The 22,376-nt window shown below is 40.7% G+C and overlaps 1 protein-coding gene across 1 annotated transcript; it reads right to left on the reverse strand.

Annotated features, from left to right (window-relative positions):
- Positions 1-311: 311 nt before the first annotated feature.
- Positions 312-15,996, reverse strand: pdcd4a (programmed cell death 4a). The gene is made up of 11 exons (XM_086157223.1): positions 15,588-15,996; positions 9,504-9,809; positions 8,630-8,727; positions 5,770-5,883; positions 5,023-5,244; positions 4,611-4,708; positions 4,084-4,198; positions 3,086-3,193; positions 1,742-1,852; positions 1,511-1,650; positions 312-1,422 (listed from the first exon to the last, which is right to left on the reverse strand). Exons 1-11 carry the CDS (start codon positions 15,631-15,633, stop codon positions 1,371-1,373), a joined length of 1,410 nt encoding a protein of 469 aa, XP_086013349.1. The 5' UTR covers positions 15,634-15,996; the 3' UTR covers positions 312-1,370.
- Positions 15,997-22,376: the final 6,380 nt, after the last annotated feature.

The following is a 22,376-nucleotide window of genomic DNA, read 5'->3' on the forward strand; positions in this document are numbered from 1 at the left end:
ACTTTCGAAATTACCTATCAAGTATAAAAATAGCACCGACAACTCCGCTTGCGTGGGTATATCATGCATTACCTCACATAAAAACCAGCAAGCGGTTTCGTTAAAATAACTTTTGACGTAATTTCATCCAAATATAAAGGTATGCTGATCAATGTTACCGTTCTGTGACATAAACGGTATATTATGATACTGTAACTCGGTGGTCTCTCAAATGTTTACTGCTGTGAAAATTCATTTTGTGGCAATATTGCTCTATAATCAGTTGCTTGTATAAACATGTCCCAGCTTCAACAACAAAAATACTGCAATTCTTATTTTCTTGGCTTTTTTAATGAATGAAATATATCTGTTATCCATATTTAAACTTTGGTCAACATGTAAAACAGTTACAGACAGAGGCAGTGACATCTGAAAATGTTACCATACCATCTTTTAAGAAAAAAAGAAATCCGAAGAAGTTTTCAATGCAATGTTGTCATTGAAAGCAGACTTGGCTTAGTATTTGAATGTTACCTGCTTAATACGCAGTTGACCACATGGCCGAAGACCCACTAACCATGCACAGAGTCATGGTCAAAAGCCCACTTTTTTTTTTTTTTTTGGTTAAATCCAACTTTAACCAACAGGCTTCTTACCCTGATGCAAATTAACACCCAAACTGTGCCCAAAATATCACTTGCTTTGACTCCAATATGAGCAAAATCTCAAAAGACCAAGATACAGAGAACAAAAAGCGCATAAAAATGGCTCAATTGAACCACTTAATATGAACTTCAAAGCATATTCCCCTTCAAATGATTTCAAATGCATATCTCGCAGTAAAATTATAAATTTTAGATCTTTATTGTAGAGCTCTGTAACCAAGTACTCACTTACTGTACAGTATGCAGTTTTAATGCTTTTTTTTTGCATCCGTAGCTCAATACATTAAAAAAAAAAGTAATGGGAACAGGTGAAGCAAAGCAAGAGATAAAACCACCTATATGTCCCACACCCTCCAATCCATCCACTGGTTTTATTTTTGTCTTTTTTTTACAGCTCTGACTTTCGATATTCTTTAGAAACAGGTACAAAGCCCGAGGCAAGAGGGGTGGATCGATCAACAAAAGAGAACATCCTTACAAAAAAAAAAGAAAAAATTGTCAAAACAGTGATGAACAAGATGAAGGGAACTCAGCAGCCTGGTCGCTCATCTTCACCCGATGCTGGTTTTGTTTTTATGATGACAATGTTGTCAGGAGGGGGAACGAGGGAGACTCGGCTGCAAATGTCCATTTTTTTTCCGTGTGACATGCCGGAGCAGAAATAGACCGCCAGAAGCTGGCGAACATCCCTCTACCTCCTCCTGATGATCCTTTTCCTCTTGTTGATTAATTTTTTACGACTCCACCATCACCTTCGCTTACAAAACGCTTCCGCCCTCTAGTGGAAGAAATATTGTAGGAGAGGAATGAAAGACTAGTCAATTATATATTGCTTGTCAGCTAATGATCACACTTCATACACTGACCTGGCAGGACAGGCGTCTCTTAGTTGTTTAGTGATCACAGACTCCTGATAACAAAGGTCAACAAACGTCTCCATGATAGAATGGGCGTGTGGCACGTCCAGGTTTATCTCGGGGAGTTCATCGTAGACGCGCTGAAATCCCTGCCAAAAAAAGCAAAATAACACCAGGTTGAACACTGTGACGTGACAAATATTCTATTATTTAACACATTGGTAAATAAAAAGGACTGACTCTGTTCATCTGATCTACAGTGACGAGGCCAGTTTTCCAAAAGGACTGCAGCAGTTTTATCATCATATGGCTAGCAGTGTCCCCCTTCGACTCTAGCACCATCACCACAGCCTGAAACACACACACGCACAGACACAATCAAAAATACATGACATTACTGCGCTGTGTGCATAGATATTGAGAAGATAATACATCGGATGTGTGGAATGCTAGAAAGCCTGAAGATGCATACAGTGTCTAACCAAAGGAAAGTATCTTAAGTAGCATTTGGTGTATGGAAGAGAAAAGTTGTCACTTAGTAGCATCATGACTTAAATTAACAAAATAAATAAATAAACAAACTTTTCAGCAAGTTCATCAATCTGCTGATGTATTGAAAGAAAAATCAGCCAGCTCTATAAATAATATGAATTAAAATTTGAGTCCCCCCCTGCTCCTCCTCTAAGCCAGTTCTGAGTGCCGGCAGCAAAGGGATTTTCGCTGTCAACACTGCTGTGGATTAGAATTCAGGTGTAAATGCATTTGACCAGAAAGTGAATTTCCAGCATAGGAAAAACAATGCATACGCCTCAGATGGGCCATGACCGCATAGACCGTCTCATGTTGGAGCACAAACAAACTGGATAAATCAGATTTGTTACAACTGAATCCAACCTCATACTAAATAATAGTGCAATCATGATGCATGGCTGTTTGCTCTCAAAACCTGCCTCTGCATTACCAGAACCTAAAGAAAAGCCACAATCATCCGGATTATTTGATTTTGCAGCTCTTTTGACTCTGAATGGCACGCCTGAAGACAAGCTGTATTGACGAGCAAAGACTAAAACAATTGAAATAAGAAGGTAAAAAGAAAAAAAAATTGGAAAGTGAAGGAAGTGCCTCAAGGACAGCCAAGGATCAGCACCCTGCAGTGCCTTACCAAGTTAAAGGAATTAAAAAAAAAAAAAAGATTCCATTCTACATTCAGGTGGTTGTTCTGAAGCGGCTGTGCAGGAAAATCTGCTTGGGGAGTTGGACCTCCCTGTTTTAAACAATGCTCCTTATTTTGAATTGACTGACCTGACTTTGACTCGCATTTGTGCCAATGAAGGTAACTTCCTGCCAAAAAAAAAAAAAAAAAAAAAAGCTGTCCTTGGCAGTGATACCACCGACAGTTTCACGTGGACGGGATGGGGGGGGGGGCATTCATACAGTTCTGCTTTGCTGTTGGTTTCCACAGACAAACAGAAGAGACACGACTATTTCAACAGGCTTTCCTCATCTTGAGAAATGCTGCCATGAACTGGGCACTAACTTTGCATCAAAACAACAACTGTTAGAACACAGAGAAGCATTTGTCACCTCATAGACCAGCTCGTGGTGGAAGTGGGGGACCTCCAAATCCCGCAGACAGCGCTCCGCCTCGGTCACGTCACCCGATATCAAGTACTCCTTCAGCAGGAGGTTCATCTAGAACAGAAGGGGGGAAGAGACTGTTTTGGCTTCTTTGCTTTGAATTTCATGGCGCACACTTGTCTCAGCAGGAGGTTGCAAAGCATGTCGAGGACAATGCCTCGTGAAACTTTGCTAAGACAACGGTGTACGATGTCAAATGTTATATGAAGTTAAAGAAAAATAATCTAATTGCAGGCGCATACTGTGTTGAATATTATTGCGTTATTTTGTGAACCATCATTTCTGTCACGGACAACAGGAGCCCAGTTCATCATTTACATGCTGCAATACCCAAATCAAACGGTTGTTATTTTTCAAAAAGAAAACTTAACACAGACAATGGACAACCCTGATTACCAGGTTCACATTGGTGTTTCTATTGTAAATTAACTCCGTAAAATGATTCAAATACAGATTGCAGATGAGTGTTTACTTTATTAAAGGCGCCTTATTCAAAATGCAAAATGTTACGTAACCAGTGATTCAAAGAAAAGATATCTCCTAAAACCTTTATAGCAAATAGGAGAGAAATCCAATTTCATGGAGGAATAATTAGTAAAGCTTGGAATAAAGCTCAGAGAACATAGTCAAGGCCAAGGGGTGTGCATTTTTTGGGGGGGGGGTTTGTTTTTTTTTGTAAACCCGTCCTGCAGACTTGATTTGTTGTCTTTCGAATCACACTCAATGTGGTGAACAAGTGCTCCACTTGCATGTCAACAGTGCAGCAGGCTGGCCTGTGGCGTTCCACCTAGCACGCTCTGTTTGTGTTACATAACGCCGACTGCAGAGAGAGTTGGTCGGTGCAAAGCGCTGGTGTGTGGATGACGGACTGGTTCCTCAAAGTGTTTCTTTGACATTAAGAACACAAACTGAACAACATACATGGGAGTTTTTTAAGTTCTTACCTCTTTAACAAGATGTTTGACAGGTCTCAGGCCTCCACCAACGCCCCACACATTATCTAAACGGACCATCTCTCTCTTCATGGACAGCAGCACGGCGGCGCGGTCCAAAGCCACTCTAGAATAAGGACCAGAAACAATATCATTAACACACCAATCTGGGAGTAGAGACGGGCAGACTCTCTACTCCTTCTGACCAAAACATCTGGAAATACATCAAAAAAAATTTGTAATGATTTTATTTAATTTCACCATCACTTGTCAATGCAAGGAAATTACCTTGTAGGATATTTTTTTCCCCATTCACACAATACATCAGTGTGTGTTCCTTTTTAACTCTTCTGGGTTAATAATGAGACCTCAGGATAATCCTTAATGTCAGGTTTATGCAGGGGGTGAAAATCACTTCACTGCATCGTAATTGACTATGTGGCTATTGTGAAGGCCTTTGGACAATGTGAAGTAGAAGTGCAGGGTATCTTATCAATCAGCCACTGATTTAAAAAAAAAAACAAAAAAAAACAGCCAACCTGGCATGTTCACAGTCCACTTTCCCTTTGTAACAGTCAAGGAAAGTCATGGGAAGAGCATGGTCAGCTATGGCTCGGGCAATAAACTGGCCCAACATCTGCAGGAAAAAAGAAAATGTCTTTTTTTATTTTTCCTTTGACAACACAAGAATACAGGAGAATTTTACCAGGACCTTAATGAAGGTGATGAGTAATTTGAATTTGGTTGTAAACTAGTCTCTTGCCTTGAACCATTATAGTAGGGTCCAAAAAAAAAAAAAAAAAAAAAAAAAAGCATTGCATTAAACAATTTCTCTATAAAACATTTTCCAACCCTGCATCGGTTAAATTCATATGAATTGGTGTACGTATGCAGAAAAATAAATTGAACACAATTTTTATTTCTTGAGCTGCATTTCTTGAGCTGCCCTACCTGTGGAGCCTCCGGCGTGTCAAGTATGAGGTCCGGCAGCTCCTTGAGCATCTTGTCAAAGGCGCGGGCTATGTCGTTCTGTGACAGCAGCTTGACAGACAGGTCAGACAGCAGGCGGGATGTCAGCTCTCTGTGGCTGGCCTTGCCCTCGAAGGACAGGGAGACAGCCAGAGAGGAAAACTCGAACTTGTGCGGGCCCAGGTTGAGCCCCTTCAGTAACATCTGATGGGAGAGAAGAAGAAGAAGGGTACGGTGTGAAGTTTTTAACCTTTCCAGGATATTCATTCGTTATCCATACCGTAACATTCATTTTGGACAATGAATAAATAACTAAATAATTTTCATAATAGTTACAAAAAAATAGTCAAAAAATTGCAACAAAATTAGGAAAATCAGCAAGATTTTTAAACAATAAATGAGAAAAAGGTTGTGATTAATTTCAACTTTTTGGTAACTGTTGAAACGTATATTGAAAAAAAATATACATAATACATATAATTAAACCCGATACTTTGTGGCCTACAAAATGGTTTATGCTAAATGCTGCCACCTACAGCGAAAAAGGTGTACTGCAGGGGCGCAGATCAGGTTGGAGCACATGTGAAAAATCACACCAGCCTCAATTCTCCCCAGTATCAGGATGAAGTGCAATGTAGTCATGATTTCTAGAATTAGATCACTCGGTTCACCTCAGAGAAGAAATAATGCAAACTGGCGAAAACCATGACTCTCACGTCTAAGATTTACCTGAACCTCTTTCGTATCGCCGTGCTCGAAGTATTCCTGGACTATCGGGTTGACCATCTTCTCCAGCTCTCGCTCGTCAAGCTCAGGCACGACCGTTGCATAGACCGTGTCCCCCTGTGTTAAAAACCAAAAAAAATAAATAAATCATCTGTCACAAGGAAATAATTTAAATGGAAATTAAAATGATAACGCAAAGGTTTAAAACAATGTTATTCATCAAAAAATGCAAATCTCTGCTCCGAAAAAATAAGAAAACGTTTTTTGACATGTTCATTATCATCTCGAAACTGTAATGTTTACTTCCTCTTTCTGCCTTAATGATGTAAAAAGAGCAAAAGCAATAAATAAATAAATAACCCCGCTAATTCTTTCTTTTGGTTCAACCCTTCCATCCATGATCGCTACAATGCTACAAATAAACACAAGGATACGGATTGCAAAAGCAAGGGCCATTTAAGATAAACCGGCTCGTCAAAAGAGCGCAAAAATCTACTTTCGACATATCTTTGAATGCAGATATTAATTAAGTGAAATTATCAAAGAATCTCCATTTCCTCTTTTTTAAAAATAATAAGCTTAAAAATAATTTCAGGTTTTCCAGCTGAGCTTCAAGAATCCCAAAGCAATTCCTCCTGCTCTTGTTCAAAGGCCAGGATGCTTTCTATTTCTTGTTTTTTTTTTTAATACACAACACTCTCATTCCTCTCCCTCAACATTCAAGGCCGAAACACACCAGCTTTTCCTACGCTGCATTTATCACTGTTTGTTTACCCCCAGACGCCTCCACTCAGACTCCAGTCTAGCGGCAAAAGAACAAATTTCGACCATTGGCTTGATAAGGGGGTTAAAGATTAAAAAGTACTGTCTGATTGTGATGGGATTCGGCCATCTGGATGAAACTTTATCCCGCAAGCGGTCTAGTTTATGTGCCGTGCTTATTCCTGCAGACTGTTTGCTCTAAAAACGCATGAAAAACTGAATGCGGGTGAGATCTTGTTAAAAATTACGCCGTTTGACGGCAAAGTGCATACCGTCGCAGCAGAACAGAATAAATCACATGGGACCAATAACTGTGTATTTGTTTCTTGTGATTGTTATTCATTACAGAGACTATCTTCACGGTGTGTGTGATGGGTATCTTGTCTGCGGCACAAAACCTCTATTATAATCGGCCGTGGAGCCCTTCGACATCAGCATGGTGGCCTAATGCAAGAAATAAAAGGCATCGTACGAAAAGCTTTGATCACTAAGCCTCTGCTGAACGTCGGGTCACACAAAAAGCAACAACGACGACGACAACGGGAATGAGCCGGAGTGAGCCTTCACCAGAACGGGCCTTATGATAATCCAGGAATGAAACACACCGAAAGACATTATTGGGATTTCCATGTCCGAAAAGACAAAATCCCATGTTCTTCTTTTCCTTTGGCCTGGTGTTTGTTGTCTCCACAATTAAACACCCTCCTCTATCTACCTGCTTCCTCTGCATCCTCTTCTCTCACACCAACTAATTTCATACTAACTAGGCCATGGGTGCCTGCTAGGTTGACCGCAAAGACAGTGGTGGCCGACTGCGTGGCATATAAAAAAAAAAAAAAAAAAAAACAGATGTTGGACATTAGACTATCACCTGTCTGCATTGTGACATTTGTCACCACGCCAAGCATGCGCGTTCATTTGCCCTGGCAACTGGAAAACTCGTGCGAGCAAGAGCCGCCTAGTTGGCCTCCAATTAATTTGTTCTAAACTTAAAAGGTGTAAAAATGAGCGCGGCGGGCCGTACAGAGTAAGAAGCCGAAAACCTACTGCTTCCATAACGGAACGGGAGGAGGATTGGTTTTTCCGCGAGGTCATATACATAAATGCAGTGCATCTGCGTCATCGGTCACTGCTATTGCGAAGTGGCATTTTCAGACTGCGACATTAACTTCCCACGAAACAAGCCGGGTGAGAAAGAGAAAGGCCTGACAGTCTCTCTCTTACTGAACCTGTTGCAGATAAATAAAATAAAGGACATTCAATCTATATTCATGAATAAATAAATATACGTTTTGCATTTTTATAGTCTCTAGATCAGGGGTCTCAGACTCGCGTACATTGTTCCGAGGGCCAACTGCAGCCTGCCAGAACAATATTTTCTGGCCCCCTGCCTGAAATCAAATCTTTGTGTTGGTGTGGCCTGCGCGATTTTCTCACAGGAACCTCTAGGTTTTATACAGTGGGTTTAAAAAAAAACTGCAAGGAAAAAATTACAAAGTAACTTAGCAATGGATTTATTTTTGCTTCATAATTTGAAAACAAAATGATTTTTTGAAGAAAAAACATCTAGTGACATTGTTGAAATGATCTTTTCTTTTCTTATTTCTATAAAAACCACAAACACGATAGCAAAAAAGGGCAAAAATACAAAGATTGATTTATTAAACAGAATAGCCACATTAGCCTTGTAAATATTATACCTCCTCTTATACATGCTTCCAATCAATTTTCTAATAAATTCTAGTCGCAAATTTTCCCACAGTGATAAAATTTTCTGTTTTAACTCAACAATATCTTATCACAATATCAGATCCTCACTACCCCTCTGTGTACGTCCAAACAGTCTCCACCTGGCTTCCGATATTACCTCCTAAAAAAAGTAACCCGTGCTGTCCCTCTGACTCAATCCCGATCCTGTCCATCCTCGTCACTCCCAAAGAAAACCGCAGCACGGTCATCTCTGCAATCTCCCTTCTTCTAAGGGCCGCTGTCACTAAGCCAGACAACGTCGCTGGTCTCACTACCGGTTTCCTGCAGCTTTTTCAGAAGGAGATCATCCCCAGTCTAAAAGTTCAATACGCAAACGTTACGAGAGACTGACCTGAGCAGATTCGTCGTAGTTGGGGTCCTGTAGGTCAGGTTCTTCGTCTTCGTAAACCATCCCCGCGGCGCCCCAAACTCCTTTACCACCTGCGCCACCTGCGAGACACGATGTAAACGTGCTTTGTAATGTAGAGCTAAACAGAAGCGTATCCGACCCTCTGCGGGGTCATCCCAAAATATTCAGTTTTAAATGTGGTTCCTTGTTCTTTTCCCACCCTCCATAATAATTGTGTGAAAATTTGCATGGTTATTTTAAAGCAAAAAAAAAAAAAAAAGTTTATTTTAAATCATATATTTTTCAGAGCTTTTTTTCTGTTTGCATGAGTTTGCATGTTTTCCCCACTTACTCCGTTTTTCCTCCCTTATCCCAAAAACATGCAGCAGGTTAATTGGGAAAAAATTGGAAAAATGACCCCTAATCAGTGTGTGTCTGTATCGTATTACTCAGCCCAAACTCATCCACAGTAATTCTGTAAAGCAGGGGTGGGCAATTATTTTGGCTGACGGGCCACACTTAATTTTTTTGCACAGGGCCAACTAGTTATGTAATTCATGTCATGTAAATTGAACAAAGTGAAAATTGCAATTTGAATATTGAAATTTTAGGGCGTTCTATTTCAACTTTAAAATTGTCAATGATCATATAAATGTACCGACATTATTTTGTATGTAATCATCTATGCAAAATAAAAAAAAAAACAGAAAAAATAAAGATTTTTTTCAAATTGTGATTGATTGAAAATACTTATTAAAATGTACAAAGAAAATGGTTTGGCGGGCCAGATAAAAAAGCAAAACGGGCTCAATGTGGCCCGCAGGCCATGCTCCGCTGTAAAAGATAATTAGATATATTGGCATGACTTAAAATTTACCTTTTTTAGGCAGGCCTCTGCCTTTGCCTGTTCGGGATTTGCGGTCATTGGTGCCAACCTTGCCCTTTGGACTGTGCGGATCACTTCCTGTCAAATCCCCCGACTCCGAGAGGGAGTCGCTGGTCGAGTTGCGGGACGATGATTTACGCTGGCGCCGTTTGGCTTTGGCTTTGAGTCGCGCCTCGTACAACGCCTTCTCCTGCGGCGTCCAGTTCCCATTCACCTCCACCTCGTTGAGCTCGTCGTCATTGTCGTCGTAGGGACGCTGGGGGGCGGCGGGCAGGTTGTCATCGAAAGAGAGCATCCCTGCGATCGAACGGGATGGACAAAGTCAAGTTGGAGCCTGATGTTTCCTGACACAATCCTGTCCCAGCCTTAATTTTACTCGTGTTTCATCGACTGTAAAAACAATCCAGTGGTAGTCAATCAGGAAACAGTGCTGTTATTGTTACTGTTATCAGCTCTGCTACTTGAGTCAAAACTGGAAGTTAGAGAGGAAAAAAAAAAAAAAAAGACATCTTTCTTTGTAAAAGTAAAAGTTCATTATTGCATTATTGGTGCAGATGCGGCTGAGAATTACTTTTGCATGTGTTGCAACTGTGTTTAAGGCCAAAGGTCATCATTACAACCAAAATGTGACGCTGGCAGTGGTAGCACAAATTGTTCTCACACCCGCCAGTTCTATCTATGCATGCAGTGACTCAAGTGTCAGGTTACTCCGTGAACTACTCTTCAGTGAATAGAAATACTGTATCTGAGTCTGCAAAGTTCTTTTTTTTTTTTTTAATTCCTCCAGTAACAACAACAACAACAACAAGTGGGTGAGAGTTTTCCTGCTGACATGGCTGAAGGGGGGGGGAGCAAGGAGGAACACATGTCCCAAGAAAAATGCTGACGCCTGTTTTTTTTTTTTTATCCCTCGCGTCATCTCGCGATATGTTCGCGGCAGCTAGACTGGACCTGACTACATAAGGCCTGGTTGGGTCGGTGGGTGATCACGTGACCGCTTTGCGCGAGAGGGAGTGGGAGGAGAAATGTCTGTACTGTAGGGGTAATGAATACTTAGGTTGGTGTGGTGGAGAGAGGATTTGTGGCCACAAAGACAGCAGCGTTGAGATCACAGATAAACCTTAAAAATCGATACCACCAGTTCACATTTAACTTGTGGGATAAAGCAACTAGTTAAATCCTTAAACAGAAAGTTAAAAAAAATAAAAAAATAGAAATGCAGCAGTAGAGTAATGAAGGAAACCTTTGAGCGACAGCCAACCCTTCCCTGGATAAACCTGTAATAGATGCACCACACCCAGACCTTCAAAATCTGTAAACAACCAACCATGTGTCACTTAGTTCCTCCTCCTCCCTCCTCATATGTAGGCCACAGAGCCTCGCAGCACAGTACAAATGGAAAGAACCAATGGCAGCATGCCAGACATGTAGCTGGCCAATCAGAGACGATGGGGGAGGGAAAAAAAAAGGACATAAAACTACAGATCCCTTTGCCAAAACCAGAAATGCAAAAACAGAAAAAAAAAAATGGAGCAGAGCAAGTTCACTTCTACCTTGAACACAGAGTTTCGAATGCAGCTGAGAAAGAAGCGTTTTAACTTCCACGAAATTAGGTCTGTGTGTCACTGTCACAGTCCCGCAAAGCCGCAGCAAGCAGCCCACTCTTTGACCAGCTTTGACCCTGGGGACCCAAAAGGTGGAACATGGAGAATGGCTAAAAGTACACAACTCCGTCACGGCGATACACTTGGCCATGTTGTAAACAGTCCCAACAGCAGGCTGATGCAAGACAGCCGGCGGACCTCTGCCCCCTCTAGCTGAGTGGGAGCTTCAAGCCCCAGTTTTTTTTTTTTTTTAATTATTTCTCAACAATATCTAAAGCGGCAGGGTCGTGAACGAGAAGTTTTCACACATGGATCTTGACCGATAAACAAATCGAACTTTACATACCCTGTCAATTTAGACGAACTCCAACCAGCGCTGCACAGGTTCGCTCCTCAAGAGTGACAGGTTATGCACTCGGGGAATGAAGTTCTCCGTTGAAAACTCGGCTTAAGTCCGAGTCAATCACGCCCACAAGCCTAATTTGTGACTTTGCACCTCGTTTCGGGGTAAAGCGTAGTCTCGTATGCAAATCGTCCCTGCTGATGTGGAAACTTGAAGAGGCCAGCGCACGAACGTGAAGGTTAGCTTTTTCTTTTTCCGTGAGGTGTTGTGTTCACTGTGACGACTGGAAAGTCATTGATGATGCATTTTCTGCAATGGGGGGAGTAGATGGCGTTCGAGGACCTCGTAAAAAGACGAGGTTGAGTCTCAGACAGAAGACCGCAGCCTGCTGCTATTCAGTTTAAATAAATAAATAAAAAAGCTTCGCAATTTTCTCAATCATTAAATAAAGGGATTTAGAAGCATTTTGCAGCAGGTATAGGTCTGCCTGCAAATTGGACAACTAAATCAACTTGTGGTGACATGTTAGGCTGGATACGGAGTTGTCACCAAACTCCAAACCGGGGACGGCTGCTTCGAGGTGCGACGCAGTCGCTCACAAACAGTAACCATTTCTGGGATAAGGATTTTCTGCCAATCGTCTGGGTAAACCAATCTCATGCTGGCGTCGTCTTTATCAGCAACAGCCCATTAGGGGTTCAATAAGGGCTTCTGTTTTAATTCATTTGTGAGATACTAGAAAGATTTTGCCTTAAAAAAAGGGGGTAACTAATACGCTTTGGTTAAACTGTGAAAAATTCCTTGCCATCACCTCCTTGCTAATGAAATCACTTGAAAGCATATCCCTCTGTTAGTCCGCCTTCATGACGGCACAGCCAAACCAATGAGCCCAGAGGTGGAGGTAGTTTTCAGGCAAGGAAGACATTGTTTTTGCTTCTTCCAAGCAGGGGGTACATCCTAATTTGGTTTATTGATGCTGCTTTTCATAAGTATCCAGATGGGGAAGCTGAACCGGACAAATAGAACATTGGGGCTTGGCGGAGGAAGAGCTCATCTGTATTTGGATTCATTTCATCTGAAAGATTTACAAATCTGCAGTGAATCCAATGTCTTTTGACTGCATATGAATAAAAGTCTTGATTCCTGTCCTCTCCTTGTTTTATCACTCCATGATGCCATAGACAAGGACACAATTTGAAAGTGAGAAGAAAAAATTAAATGCAGTAGTTGTGCTCTTCTCTTTTCTGTTAGGCCACACCTGAAAACAGTTGCCAGACATGCCATATCCTGTCAGACAACGTCCTAAGGTCAAATAAGGACAATCTGCATAACAATGTATGTGACCTAAGGCTATGACCTCAAATGGTGTGATTAGCAGCAGCAATGAGGGTGCTGATGTCCTAGGGGTTCATGTATCGTTGCATTTAAAATCAGACTGAGATTTTTTCCCCTTAAAAACATGGTTGCCTTGCAGAGCCCTCATTTGCACGGATGGGGTAAGAAAGGTTAAATATATGGACGGACTACAGTTAGTGGCCATACTTTAACTAAAAATCTCACAAAGGCCTAAAACAACTGCGACTTCATTTTTCACATAAGGTAATAACCAAGACGGGAGTTTGTTTTTTGAGAAGTTGGCCGTTTCGATTGTTGCACCTCCTCACCGACCCCACCCCATTGTGCCTGGCAAGAACGCAGATAAAAACACAGAGGGATAAACATACAAAAGATTAGGGGGTGTCTCTGATAAACACCCGCGGATCAGATAGTCTGTGGTGTTTAAGACTTGCTCTGCTGAAGTCCTTAGTTTGGACTGAACAGACAGACCTAATGCAAAAAAAATATGATTCACATTTTCACAACTGTATGTTGGGGGGGCAGTCAGTGGACACCAGAGCTCCGACTTGACATGTGCGATTGTTTTAAATTAATGTAAATTAGCATGTTTACATCATGGAGATGTTCAAAACACACACTTGACAAGAGTCAAACTTGCATGAAAACTTTCCATGGTCAACTTTCACTCTCAATATATTTGTCAGTCCCAAGCATATATTACACTTCTTTCGGGATAAATGTTATTGATATTATCAGGTACCTGTAATTACTTACTTGTGAATAATGTCTATGTTTAATGTCATAATCAGGCAGATGACTGTTAAGAGCACTACACAAGATAGCACAAACAGCTAAGGAGCTTCAACTATTTAAAAAAAAAATGCACCTCGCTTTCACGGGTAAGTTACATTTTATGGCTATCAGGAGGGGGGAAAAAATAAATCAGCAGTTCTATTTACATCACTCGCCATGCCTAAAAAATTCCTCTCCACCTCTGAGAGAGTTGCTTCCCATCAGTGATTTCATGTAAACAACCGAATATTTTCGGCACATAACTCGTGACCGTAGCTGCCTGCCTTTATTCAAATGTGAAACTCAGATCGCCCAGGACCTGGATTACGCCGATTCGTGGCATACATCTTGGAACGCGTCCCTGCAACCGCTACTGTAAACACCAACTGAATAAAGGCCCTTTTGGTTTGTCAGCTGTCACACCTGCTGATTTGCGACGGGGCATGTAACACACAGGTGGCCCTGAGGGGTGGAAATAAAGTCAATCCTTTATTTCGGCTGTGAAAAAAAAAACAATGTCACACGCTATAATGGTGTGTTTTTGATGACTTTGTTGTTTAATATAAACATATGGGGCGGGGGGTGGGGGGTGGCAAATTCAATACGAAAAACAGTTCATCTCACTTGAATGTGGTGTTGGCAAACTGGGATCGACGTACAGACATCATTCATATTGAACTGCGGTAACAACAAACATTGACTGCAGTTGGGACTTTGTGGAGACACACAACACCCGGATGGTTAAATAAGCGACAGATTGATAAGGGACAATAAATTCACCAAGTATACTGATTGACCCATGGGGTTGGTGGGGGAGGTGGGGTTGTTGTTTTTTTTATTTTTTACCCCCTTTTGGAGCTCAGACAATAGAGTCTTTGACAGTGTCATCAACTGCCCGTTGCAGGGAGGCTTGACCTCCCCTTTAGGCAAAAGAAAAAACAAGGGAGGGGGTGAAGATGAGGTGGACGTGGAGAAGCCCATCTGTGCAACGAAGCAACCAGACTTCTGCAGACACCGACACTTTAGCCTCCGCATCTCTGGGAGGCAGTTTAAAAAAAAAAAGACGGGGGAGGGGGGAGAAAATCGTTGGGCTAACGTCTCCTTAACGCATATGTGATCTTAGTGCCATTAACGTGGAAACTGTTCTAACAATACATTTATACTTCTTATGTAACATTTAAACACACTGAAACGCAGAGATTATGTAAGGCTCTCCGATTGGCTCTTGTATACATGTCGACGTCATCGGCAGGATCGGATCTTTAAAGTATCTCCAACTGAAATGTCACAAAAAATCGTGTATCTATTAATATACACACGCTGAACGACAACGGTGGGGTGTGTGAATAGAAATGAACGTACTTCCGTACAAACGCTTTGAGCTTTGCAAAACATCAGAAAACGTCTACCTGAAAGAGTTATTGACACCTTCACGATCACACACACACACACACACACACACACACACACACCTTTTTTTTTTTCTTTAAAGGGGCTGCTAATCTCTTAATTTCATCTCACTTAAATCCACGGCGAGGGAAAACGTGTGCGTGTTTGTGTAAAAACACACTCCGCTGCAGCGTGTCGGTGTTGTGCACAACGACTTGTCAAAGCGGAAGTGAACACTGCGCCTCGTCCAATCACAAGCGCGAAAGGGTTAAATGTAAGGCAGCCCGACGAATAAAAATGCACAGATAAAACAAAGCTATCACAAACTATTTTAAGCGAAATCCCGTCGAGTTCGTTGACGTTCGGACCGTCAAGGAAGTCCGACGCCGTGCCAACACGATGGTTGTTGCGCCATTGGCTCTCTGCATGTGCTTGCATTATGTGTGTGTGTGTGTGCGTGTATGTGTGTGGAGCACATGGTGGAGCATGGCTGCAGCCCATCCCATGCAGGGACAATGGAGCTTGGGGGGGTGTGAGGGACGCCAGCGGGCCTTGCAGGAGCTCCCCGAGGCTTTGCACCGATTACCGTCACTGGAATGGATCACTCACCGTCGGCTGTCTGACCGCTGGACCACGTATCCACCTCGGTCGCCATGACGCTCCAAATACTCGGGTTTACAATCCGCACTGTGTGCTCCTCCTGTCGAGGTGTAAAAATCCCCTCAGAGCCAGCAACTTGCCCGTCTCTTGAAAAAAATATAAAAACAATCTCTAACCAGCTATTTTCAATGACGGTATTCGATTCCACCTTTTTTCCCTCGCGGCGCACCGTTTCAGTTATGCAGGGGGGGAACCGTATAAGTGATTTATATAAACGATTTAAAAGAGTGCAATGAAAAGAATATCTCTCCTTCCTCAATGTAGGAGGTTGCGAAAAGAAAAAAAAAGGGGGGAGTAAGAGACGAGGTGAGGTCTATTGACTAGCCACGGAGCATGTCAGCAAACAATCTGCAAAGACGAGGTCTGTTTTTAACTTTGAGAGAGAGCTGCCCCAGCAGAGTCACGTGGCGGCAACGCGGACGGGGAGTGGTCAGAAAAGGGGGGGGTGCTGGTCCGTGCCGACCAATTAGAAGGCAGAAAAATAAACGGCACCGAAATAAAGCGTTCATTTTGTGTTGTTTGTTTGAATTATTGCGCTATTTTTTCAAGAGCAAGCGAGCTAAATGACAAAAGGCTAGCATTTATATGTTAATGTTTATGTTTTCATCTGCTTTATTATATTTCATATTTAAATCATTGTTCTAATATTCTGGATATTCACGATACATCGTACCCGTTTCACATTGGGGTCTCAATGATAACGTGAAATTGATATTGGTCGATGCAAATCTGTTCCATTTCCATGCATATGCTTTTAAATATAAATATGTGTATGCACCCTTGATTTTGAATGCCCTTTCCAAACTGCTACCTTCCTCTTATCTATTTATGTTTTACACGAACCACTGCGTAAACGGCATTCCTTGTACATACACACCACAATAAACTTATTCTCCTTCGACACGATGACCATCTCAAACACAACACGTGATCGTGACCGTCACATGAGTGGAAACCATGTTAATATCGGTAATGTTACAAATCTTGTGTGTGTGTGTGTGTGTGTGTGTGTGTGTGTGTGTGTATGTGTGACCCCGTGAAGGTTTCATTTCCTTATCAGTACACAGTAACGGGTGCAGGCCCTCTGTATGTCGTTCACCAGTGTGCGTCACTGCCATATGTTTGACAATCTTTCTGTCATTTACTAACAATCCACTTTCTTTCCTTTTCTTTTTTTATATAATTCCCCATCGACGTATAATGATCCAAAATATAACAATGAAGTATTTTTGTCATCCATTTCCACACCAACAGATGGTGCTAAAACGACTGCTAATGGACAATAAGAAAAAAAGCCAAACCAAGAGTGTTGAAATCGGTGTACATTACTCACACTTTCTACGTCTTTTCACAACACTTTCTCTGGTTTCATTTATTTGATTTATTTCATTTCCTTGAGAACCTTCAGCTATAAAAATCCCCTGTGCATATTCTCTGCTTTTCAGTGTTTTTATATATTTAATTTTTAATAAGGGCTTAGATCATTGAATTTCAAACCCGACATTTAAATCAAAATAGGCAAAAATAATGAACAAAATATGCATATAGGTACACGTGTCCTCGCAGGAATTGCATAAATTCTTTCTGACAAAATTATGTTAGTATCGTGTTGACCGTTTAAGTGCGGGCGGCTAGAAATCTTCTTATCCTTCACTTCGATTACACATGAAGCTCTCCGAGTGACTACAGCATAATGATTCATCCTGAGTCACAGTGACAGCAATCCACCAGTGGGAGTTTGCAGCTTGTTCCTAGACTAAATTAGTATGTGCATTAGTCGTATTTTAAAGCAGAATTGTGCTGGTACCCAAGGCAACATCTAGGCAAACGTGTTTAATGTTGAGAAACACGCACAAGCTTGCATGTGGCAGCACTTAGTAGAGTTTATTTTGACACAAAATCCAGTACTTACTGAATAAAGCAGCACAGATGTCTGTGTTCCGTATGATAGATAGATTCTCAGTATACAGCAATTGAATAGGCTGTAATGGAAGAAATCTAAATACAACCTAGTTTTCTGAGGTGTGAAAGCATCAGGGTATGTGCAACTGGACACAAGTGTGAAAGGGTGAGAATATCATTGTTTAGGATTTTACATCAGAAATGTTGTTTCCATCCACCGAGATTGAAAAATCAGCTTGTATAATTCATGATGACACGGAAATGTTTGAATATCTATACAGACAACGTTAACAGATGCCAGGGACAATCAACTTTGGCTTCATAATAAGCAACAATGGTATAACAGCACAGCAACACAGCTTACAAGAACTCTTACACATGCGTACAACACACTGAAGAGCTGCAGGTAAAATTGCACAAAGATACCTTTAAAGAACACCAACATTTCATAGTAATATGAATCTGGACTATTCCACACAGTCACCTACAGACACCGCTATAAATCCTGATGTCTCCTAGCTGCAGGAGTAGAAGGAGGACTCTGTTTCTCTGGAGACAAACAGTCTTAACTTAGCCTGAATCTACAGGGCTTCGATGTTGCGTTTCTTTAACGGCAAACTAGTTCTGCCGTACCAGTGTGGGCTTTTTGTCAATTCTGTAATTGTTGGCATTACAAAATAATGTCAGTACAAATATAGAGTAAATATTATCTTGATAAGGAGACGTAAACAGTCCTTTGCAGTCAAACTCAGCAAAGTAACAGTCTTGTATCAGGCCTTGGCCTATGGTGACAATGATTTGGGCACTCTGTCTTTAGCTGCTACTAGAAAGACAATAGCTTTTATACGCTGACCTCAGATGAGTTTGGCTTCAGTGTGAAATCAGAGTAAAATCAGCCCAAGTTGGTAACTCTTTTTATTACCATAAGATTCGGATGTTTTATCTGTGATCAAATTCGCATGTTTCTGAAAATGGCTTTGTAAAGCCATAAATGCGAAGAAAAAAAACGATGTACCCGATACCGAGTTAAGAAATCTCAGAACATTACAATAAACAGCCATCCATCCTGTCTGTCATCTGCAATCCAAATCAGTTGAAAAAAAAAATCATAAAATCTCTATTAAATGTAAAACCAATGTCACTCCCGCATTACGGTTCACTCTGACTTCACCTCTTGTACTCTCAGTGCAAAATCGAATCCTTGTTGGCCTCAAGATTGTCGAGATGCAGCATCTGCATCAGGCTCAAATAAACACATTATACTGTAGATAATAGTCCGGGGCTGGGTAATATATCAATATACTTCATATCTAATGTCATCTATGACTTGATGTCTTGGATATCCTGTCTCATATCAAAGTTTGCGATTATATTACTATGTAAATTACATGTACGTCGTCTGTCTAAAACAAGGTATTTTTGACAGTTCACTGGGAATACCTATTGTAATAGTAACAATGACAGCAATTACAGCATAGTTATATCAGTTGTCAACGAGACAGCCCCCTAAAGACATGTAATTTTTTTTTCTAATTTAACATGGTTTTTAAATGTGACTGTTCCTCACCAAGGTGGAGAAACATTATTTTTCTATTAAATTTGACTCTTGATTTTAAATTGCGACGAAGGTGATAAAAGATGTGAAGAATTATCTTTTTAAAAATATTTTTTATACTTTTGTCTTCTCCAGTACTTCTCCTTGCCAAAATACACCATCACTCCGTTCACCACCCTAACGTGGATTGAAAATCTTTTGAAATTAAAATGTTTTTTTTTTCCCTTTTAAAAATCTATGGGAGAAATGGCTTTTCACAGTGGGCGGAACTGAAATATATATATACTTCAACAACGGTCTGTTGTTGTTTTTTCTTTTCAAAACTTGTTGGTAATGGTAATGGATTGGTTGGTGATGGTGACGTATATTTAAGTTTTCTTCTTTCCATTTGCGAGACACCTTAAACTGAAGGCATTCAAAACGCTGTGCAACATTACAATCAAGGGCCTCTGCCCAGCACAGCGTATAGATCAGTTCTCAAGAGGTAAATGTCTTTTTCACAACTGTTTATTTCCTATCAACCAGCTTCAACTAGAATAAGGAAAAAGTGTGAACACTATTGCTAAATACTATTTTTGCAAGTCTCGCATGTACTATATACTGTGTATATTTTATAAGGAGACTGCTTAAGCACACCTAAAAATGTTACCCATTTGATGTTACCAATATACAGTATACTAGAAAAACAAATACATAGCAGCAGTGAAATATAGAACGCCAAATAAAAAGTTTCTTTTCATCTAGGCACTGTAAACTTTTAGAGAACGCACACAGAATACAGCTAACGAATGAAAAAACTTGTTTCTTAGCAAATAAAAATTATACACAAGCCAAAAGGCATTGCTCTTGATATGTTATAGAGCCGTGTTTCCCGACCACTGTGCCACGGCACATTAATGTGGCGTGAGAGATCATCAGGTGTGCCGTGGACAAAGCCCACTTTCACCCGATTGATCCAAAAATGATTTATTCAACCCAAATAATGTGTCTTTACACGTCTATCTACAGGACTGTCTCAGAAAACTTTTTCATGATATTCTGACATTTTGAGATAGGATTTTTTAGTTTTCTTGAGATGTAAGCCATAATCGGCAATATTAACAATATTAAAATAATAAAAGGCTTGCAATATTTCGGTTGATTTGTAACAAATCCAGAATGTATGACATTTTTGTTTTTGTAATTGCATTACAGAAGATAAAGAACTTCATCACAATATTCTAATTTTTTGAGACAGTCCTGTATGTGGGCAGCATCCAGTGACAGGCAGAACAATTGAATGCTCTTCCACTAGATGGCATCAGGTGGTGTGTTAACCTGTGTATTTAACTGCTGCTGCTCAAACAGCAGAGAAATTAGTGATGCTTCAAGTGAAACAGCGGCAGTGATATGCAATGGATAAATATTTCAAAATATAAAGTACTAAGGACCCTCTGGTCCTGCAGAAGATTCTGACCCAGATGAAGGCCGAGGTCAGAAGAAAGTAAAAAAGGTGAGCTCGAGACAATACAATAAAAGTTATATTACATTTGGATTCACTTTTACTGGGGAAAAGCTGACTCCCTTATGCCTGGCGTGCAGGGAAAAGCTGACCAAAAGTGCAGTGGTTTCAAGCAAACTGAAAACTCCATCTCCAAACTAAACACACTTCACTTCAGGATGAAGAGCGCAGACTATTTTGTTCATAAAGAGACTGAGAAACAGGCAGCATTGTCAAAGAAAGCCACCAAGATGAGTGAGAAAGCTCTGACGGCTAGCTACAAAGTTGCTGAACTCATTAAACTCAGTAAATCCAAACAGACACACACCGTGGCAGAGATAATAAAACTACCTGGCTGCAAAACCATATTAGAAGAAATGCTCGGCCCTGGTGCTGTAAAAGAAATAGCCCAAGACTACAGTTTCATCCTATTTCATTAAAAAAAAATTGACATATTTATTTGGTGGTGTGCTGTGTGATTTTTCTGATGAAAAATATGTGCCGTGGCTCAAAAAACATTGGGAAACACCGTTATAGAGGATGAACCCAAAGGGTAACTGTTCAAGTGAGCATCATAATAAACCCAAACTGCAATGCAATCTTTCTTGTTCTCATGAGATGAAATTATCAATGTAAAAAAAATGATGTCATAATTTGTCCTCATAAAAAATCTTGTTAACAAATAAAGCATAAATAAAGCATATCATACAATTATAAGGGGCAACTCTTATGTCCAAAGATCTATCTTAACATGACTTTGAGGCTTTGCCTTCAGCCATCAGATGATTGAGTCTGCCCACACACACACACTCACAAACACACACACACACACACACACACACACACACACACACAGAAGTACTCCAAAATTAGCCTCTGGTCAATGAACAACAGATACTAATAACGACGGCTTGACAAATATGTACAAAAGTTGGATATTGTTCTATGCTGTGGTATTTTTTTTGCACTGTGGATGAATTGTATGTGTGTGTGCTATTTCCAGTTCCGAGTCAAGTGAGAACAGTCAGAGAAACTTAATTCACTTAATTCTAAGGAGGTGCGAAGCATCAGTCAAAGCCTCGCGGTCACGGAAAGACGGCATTCCAGTGACACTTGGAGTATAGAAATACTAACAGACTTTTACATACACAAAAAAAAAACAAGAATCACCCAGGATACAGGGTCTCAATCAGTTAAACTCAAAAGTGATCACGAGTGCGTTTTGCACCCCTGAAAAGTATTTACTTTGCACAATCATTACTCAGCTCGGACAAACATAGTAATGGGTAAGCTTCCCGGGGCCCACCCTCTTTCCGGTTGCATCACCTCATTACATTTAAGTTTTCGGTGGGCCATCGTAAAAATGTCCTATTTTTGGAGCGATGTATAACCTTTTACATTCATTATCAGTGATGAGATTATGCTCTAAAGATAGTTCTGTGTAAAAACTCAGCAGTCCATCCATACAGGGATGGATGTCATTGCCTTGCAAAAATGACAACTGACCCATAATGTGCTCACACACATTATGCTAGAGTGTCAGTTATGCAGTATATTCATGAAACAGTCTGGAACGACAATATATAGTCATACTAACAGTATAAAGCTTTGTCACCCACGCACGATTTGAATCTCCTTCAATATAAGACACTATTTATAAAACATACAACTTCTGAATCAGCCTTTTTAGCTACTTTTCTCTCATTGTTACCTCGGTGAATCCCAAGGAAAACGTGCTGGTGACAGCATCGACCCACCTCACAACAACAAAAGTTTAGACCATATAATCTAAACCACATGT

The sequence above is a fragment of the Fistularia commersonii genome, chromosome 12 (genome assembly GCF_037954325.1).
Source record: "Fistularia commersonii isolate RoL2024-O1a breed Wild chromosome 12, RoL_Fcom_v1.0, whole genome shotgun sequence".
NCBI classification, from domain to species: domain Eukaryota; kingdom Metazoa; phylum Chordata; class Actinopteri; order Syngnathiformes; family Fistulariidae; genus Fistularia; species Fistularia commersonii.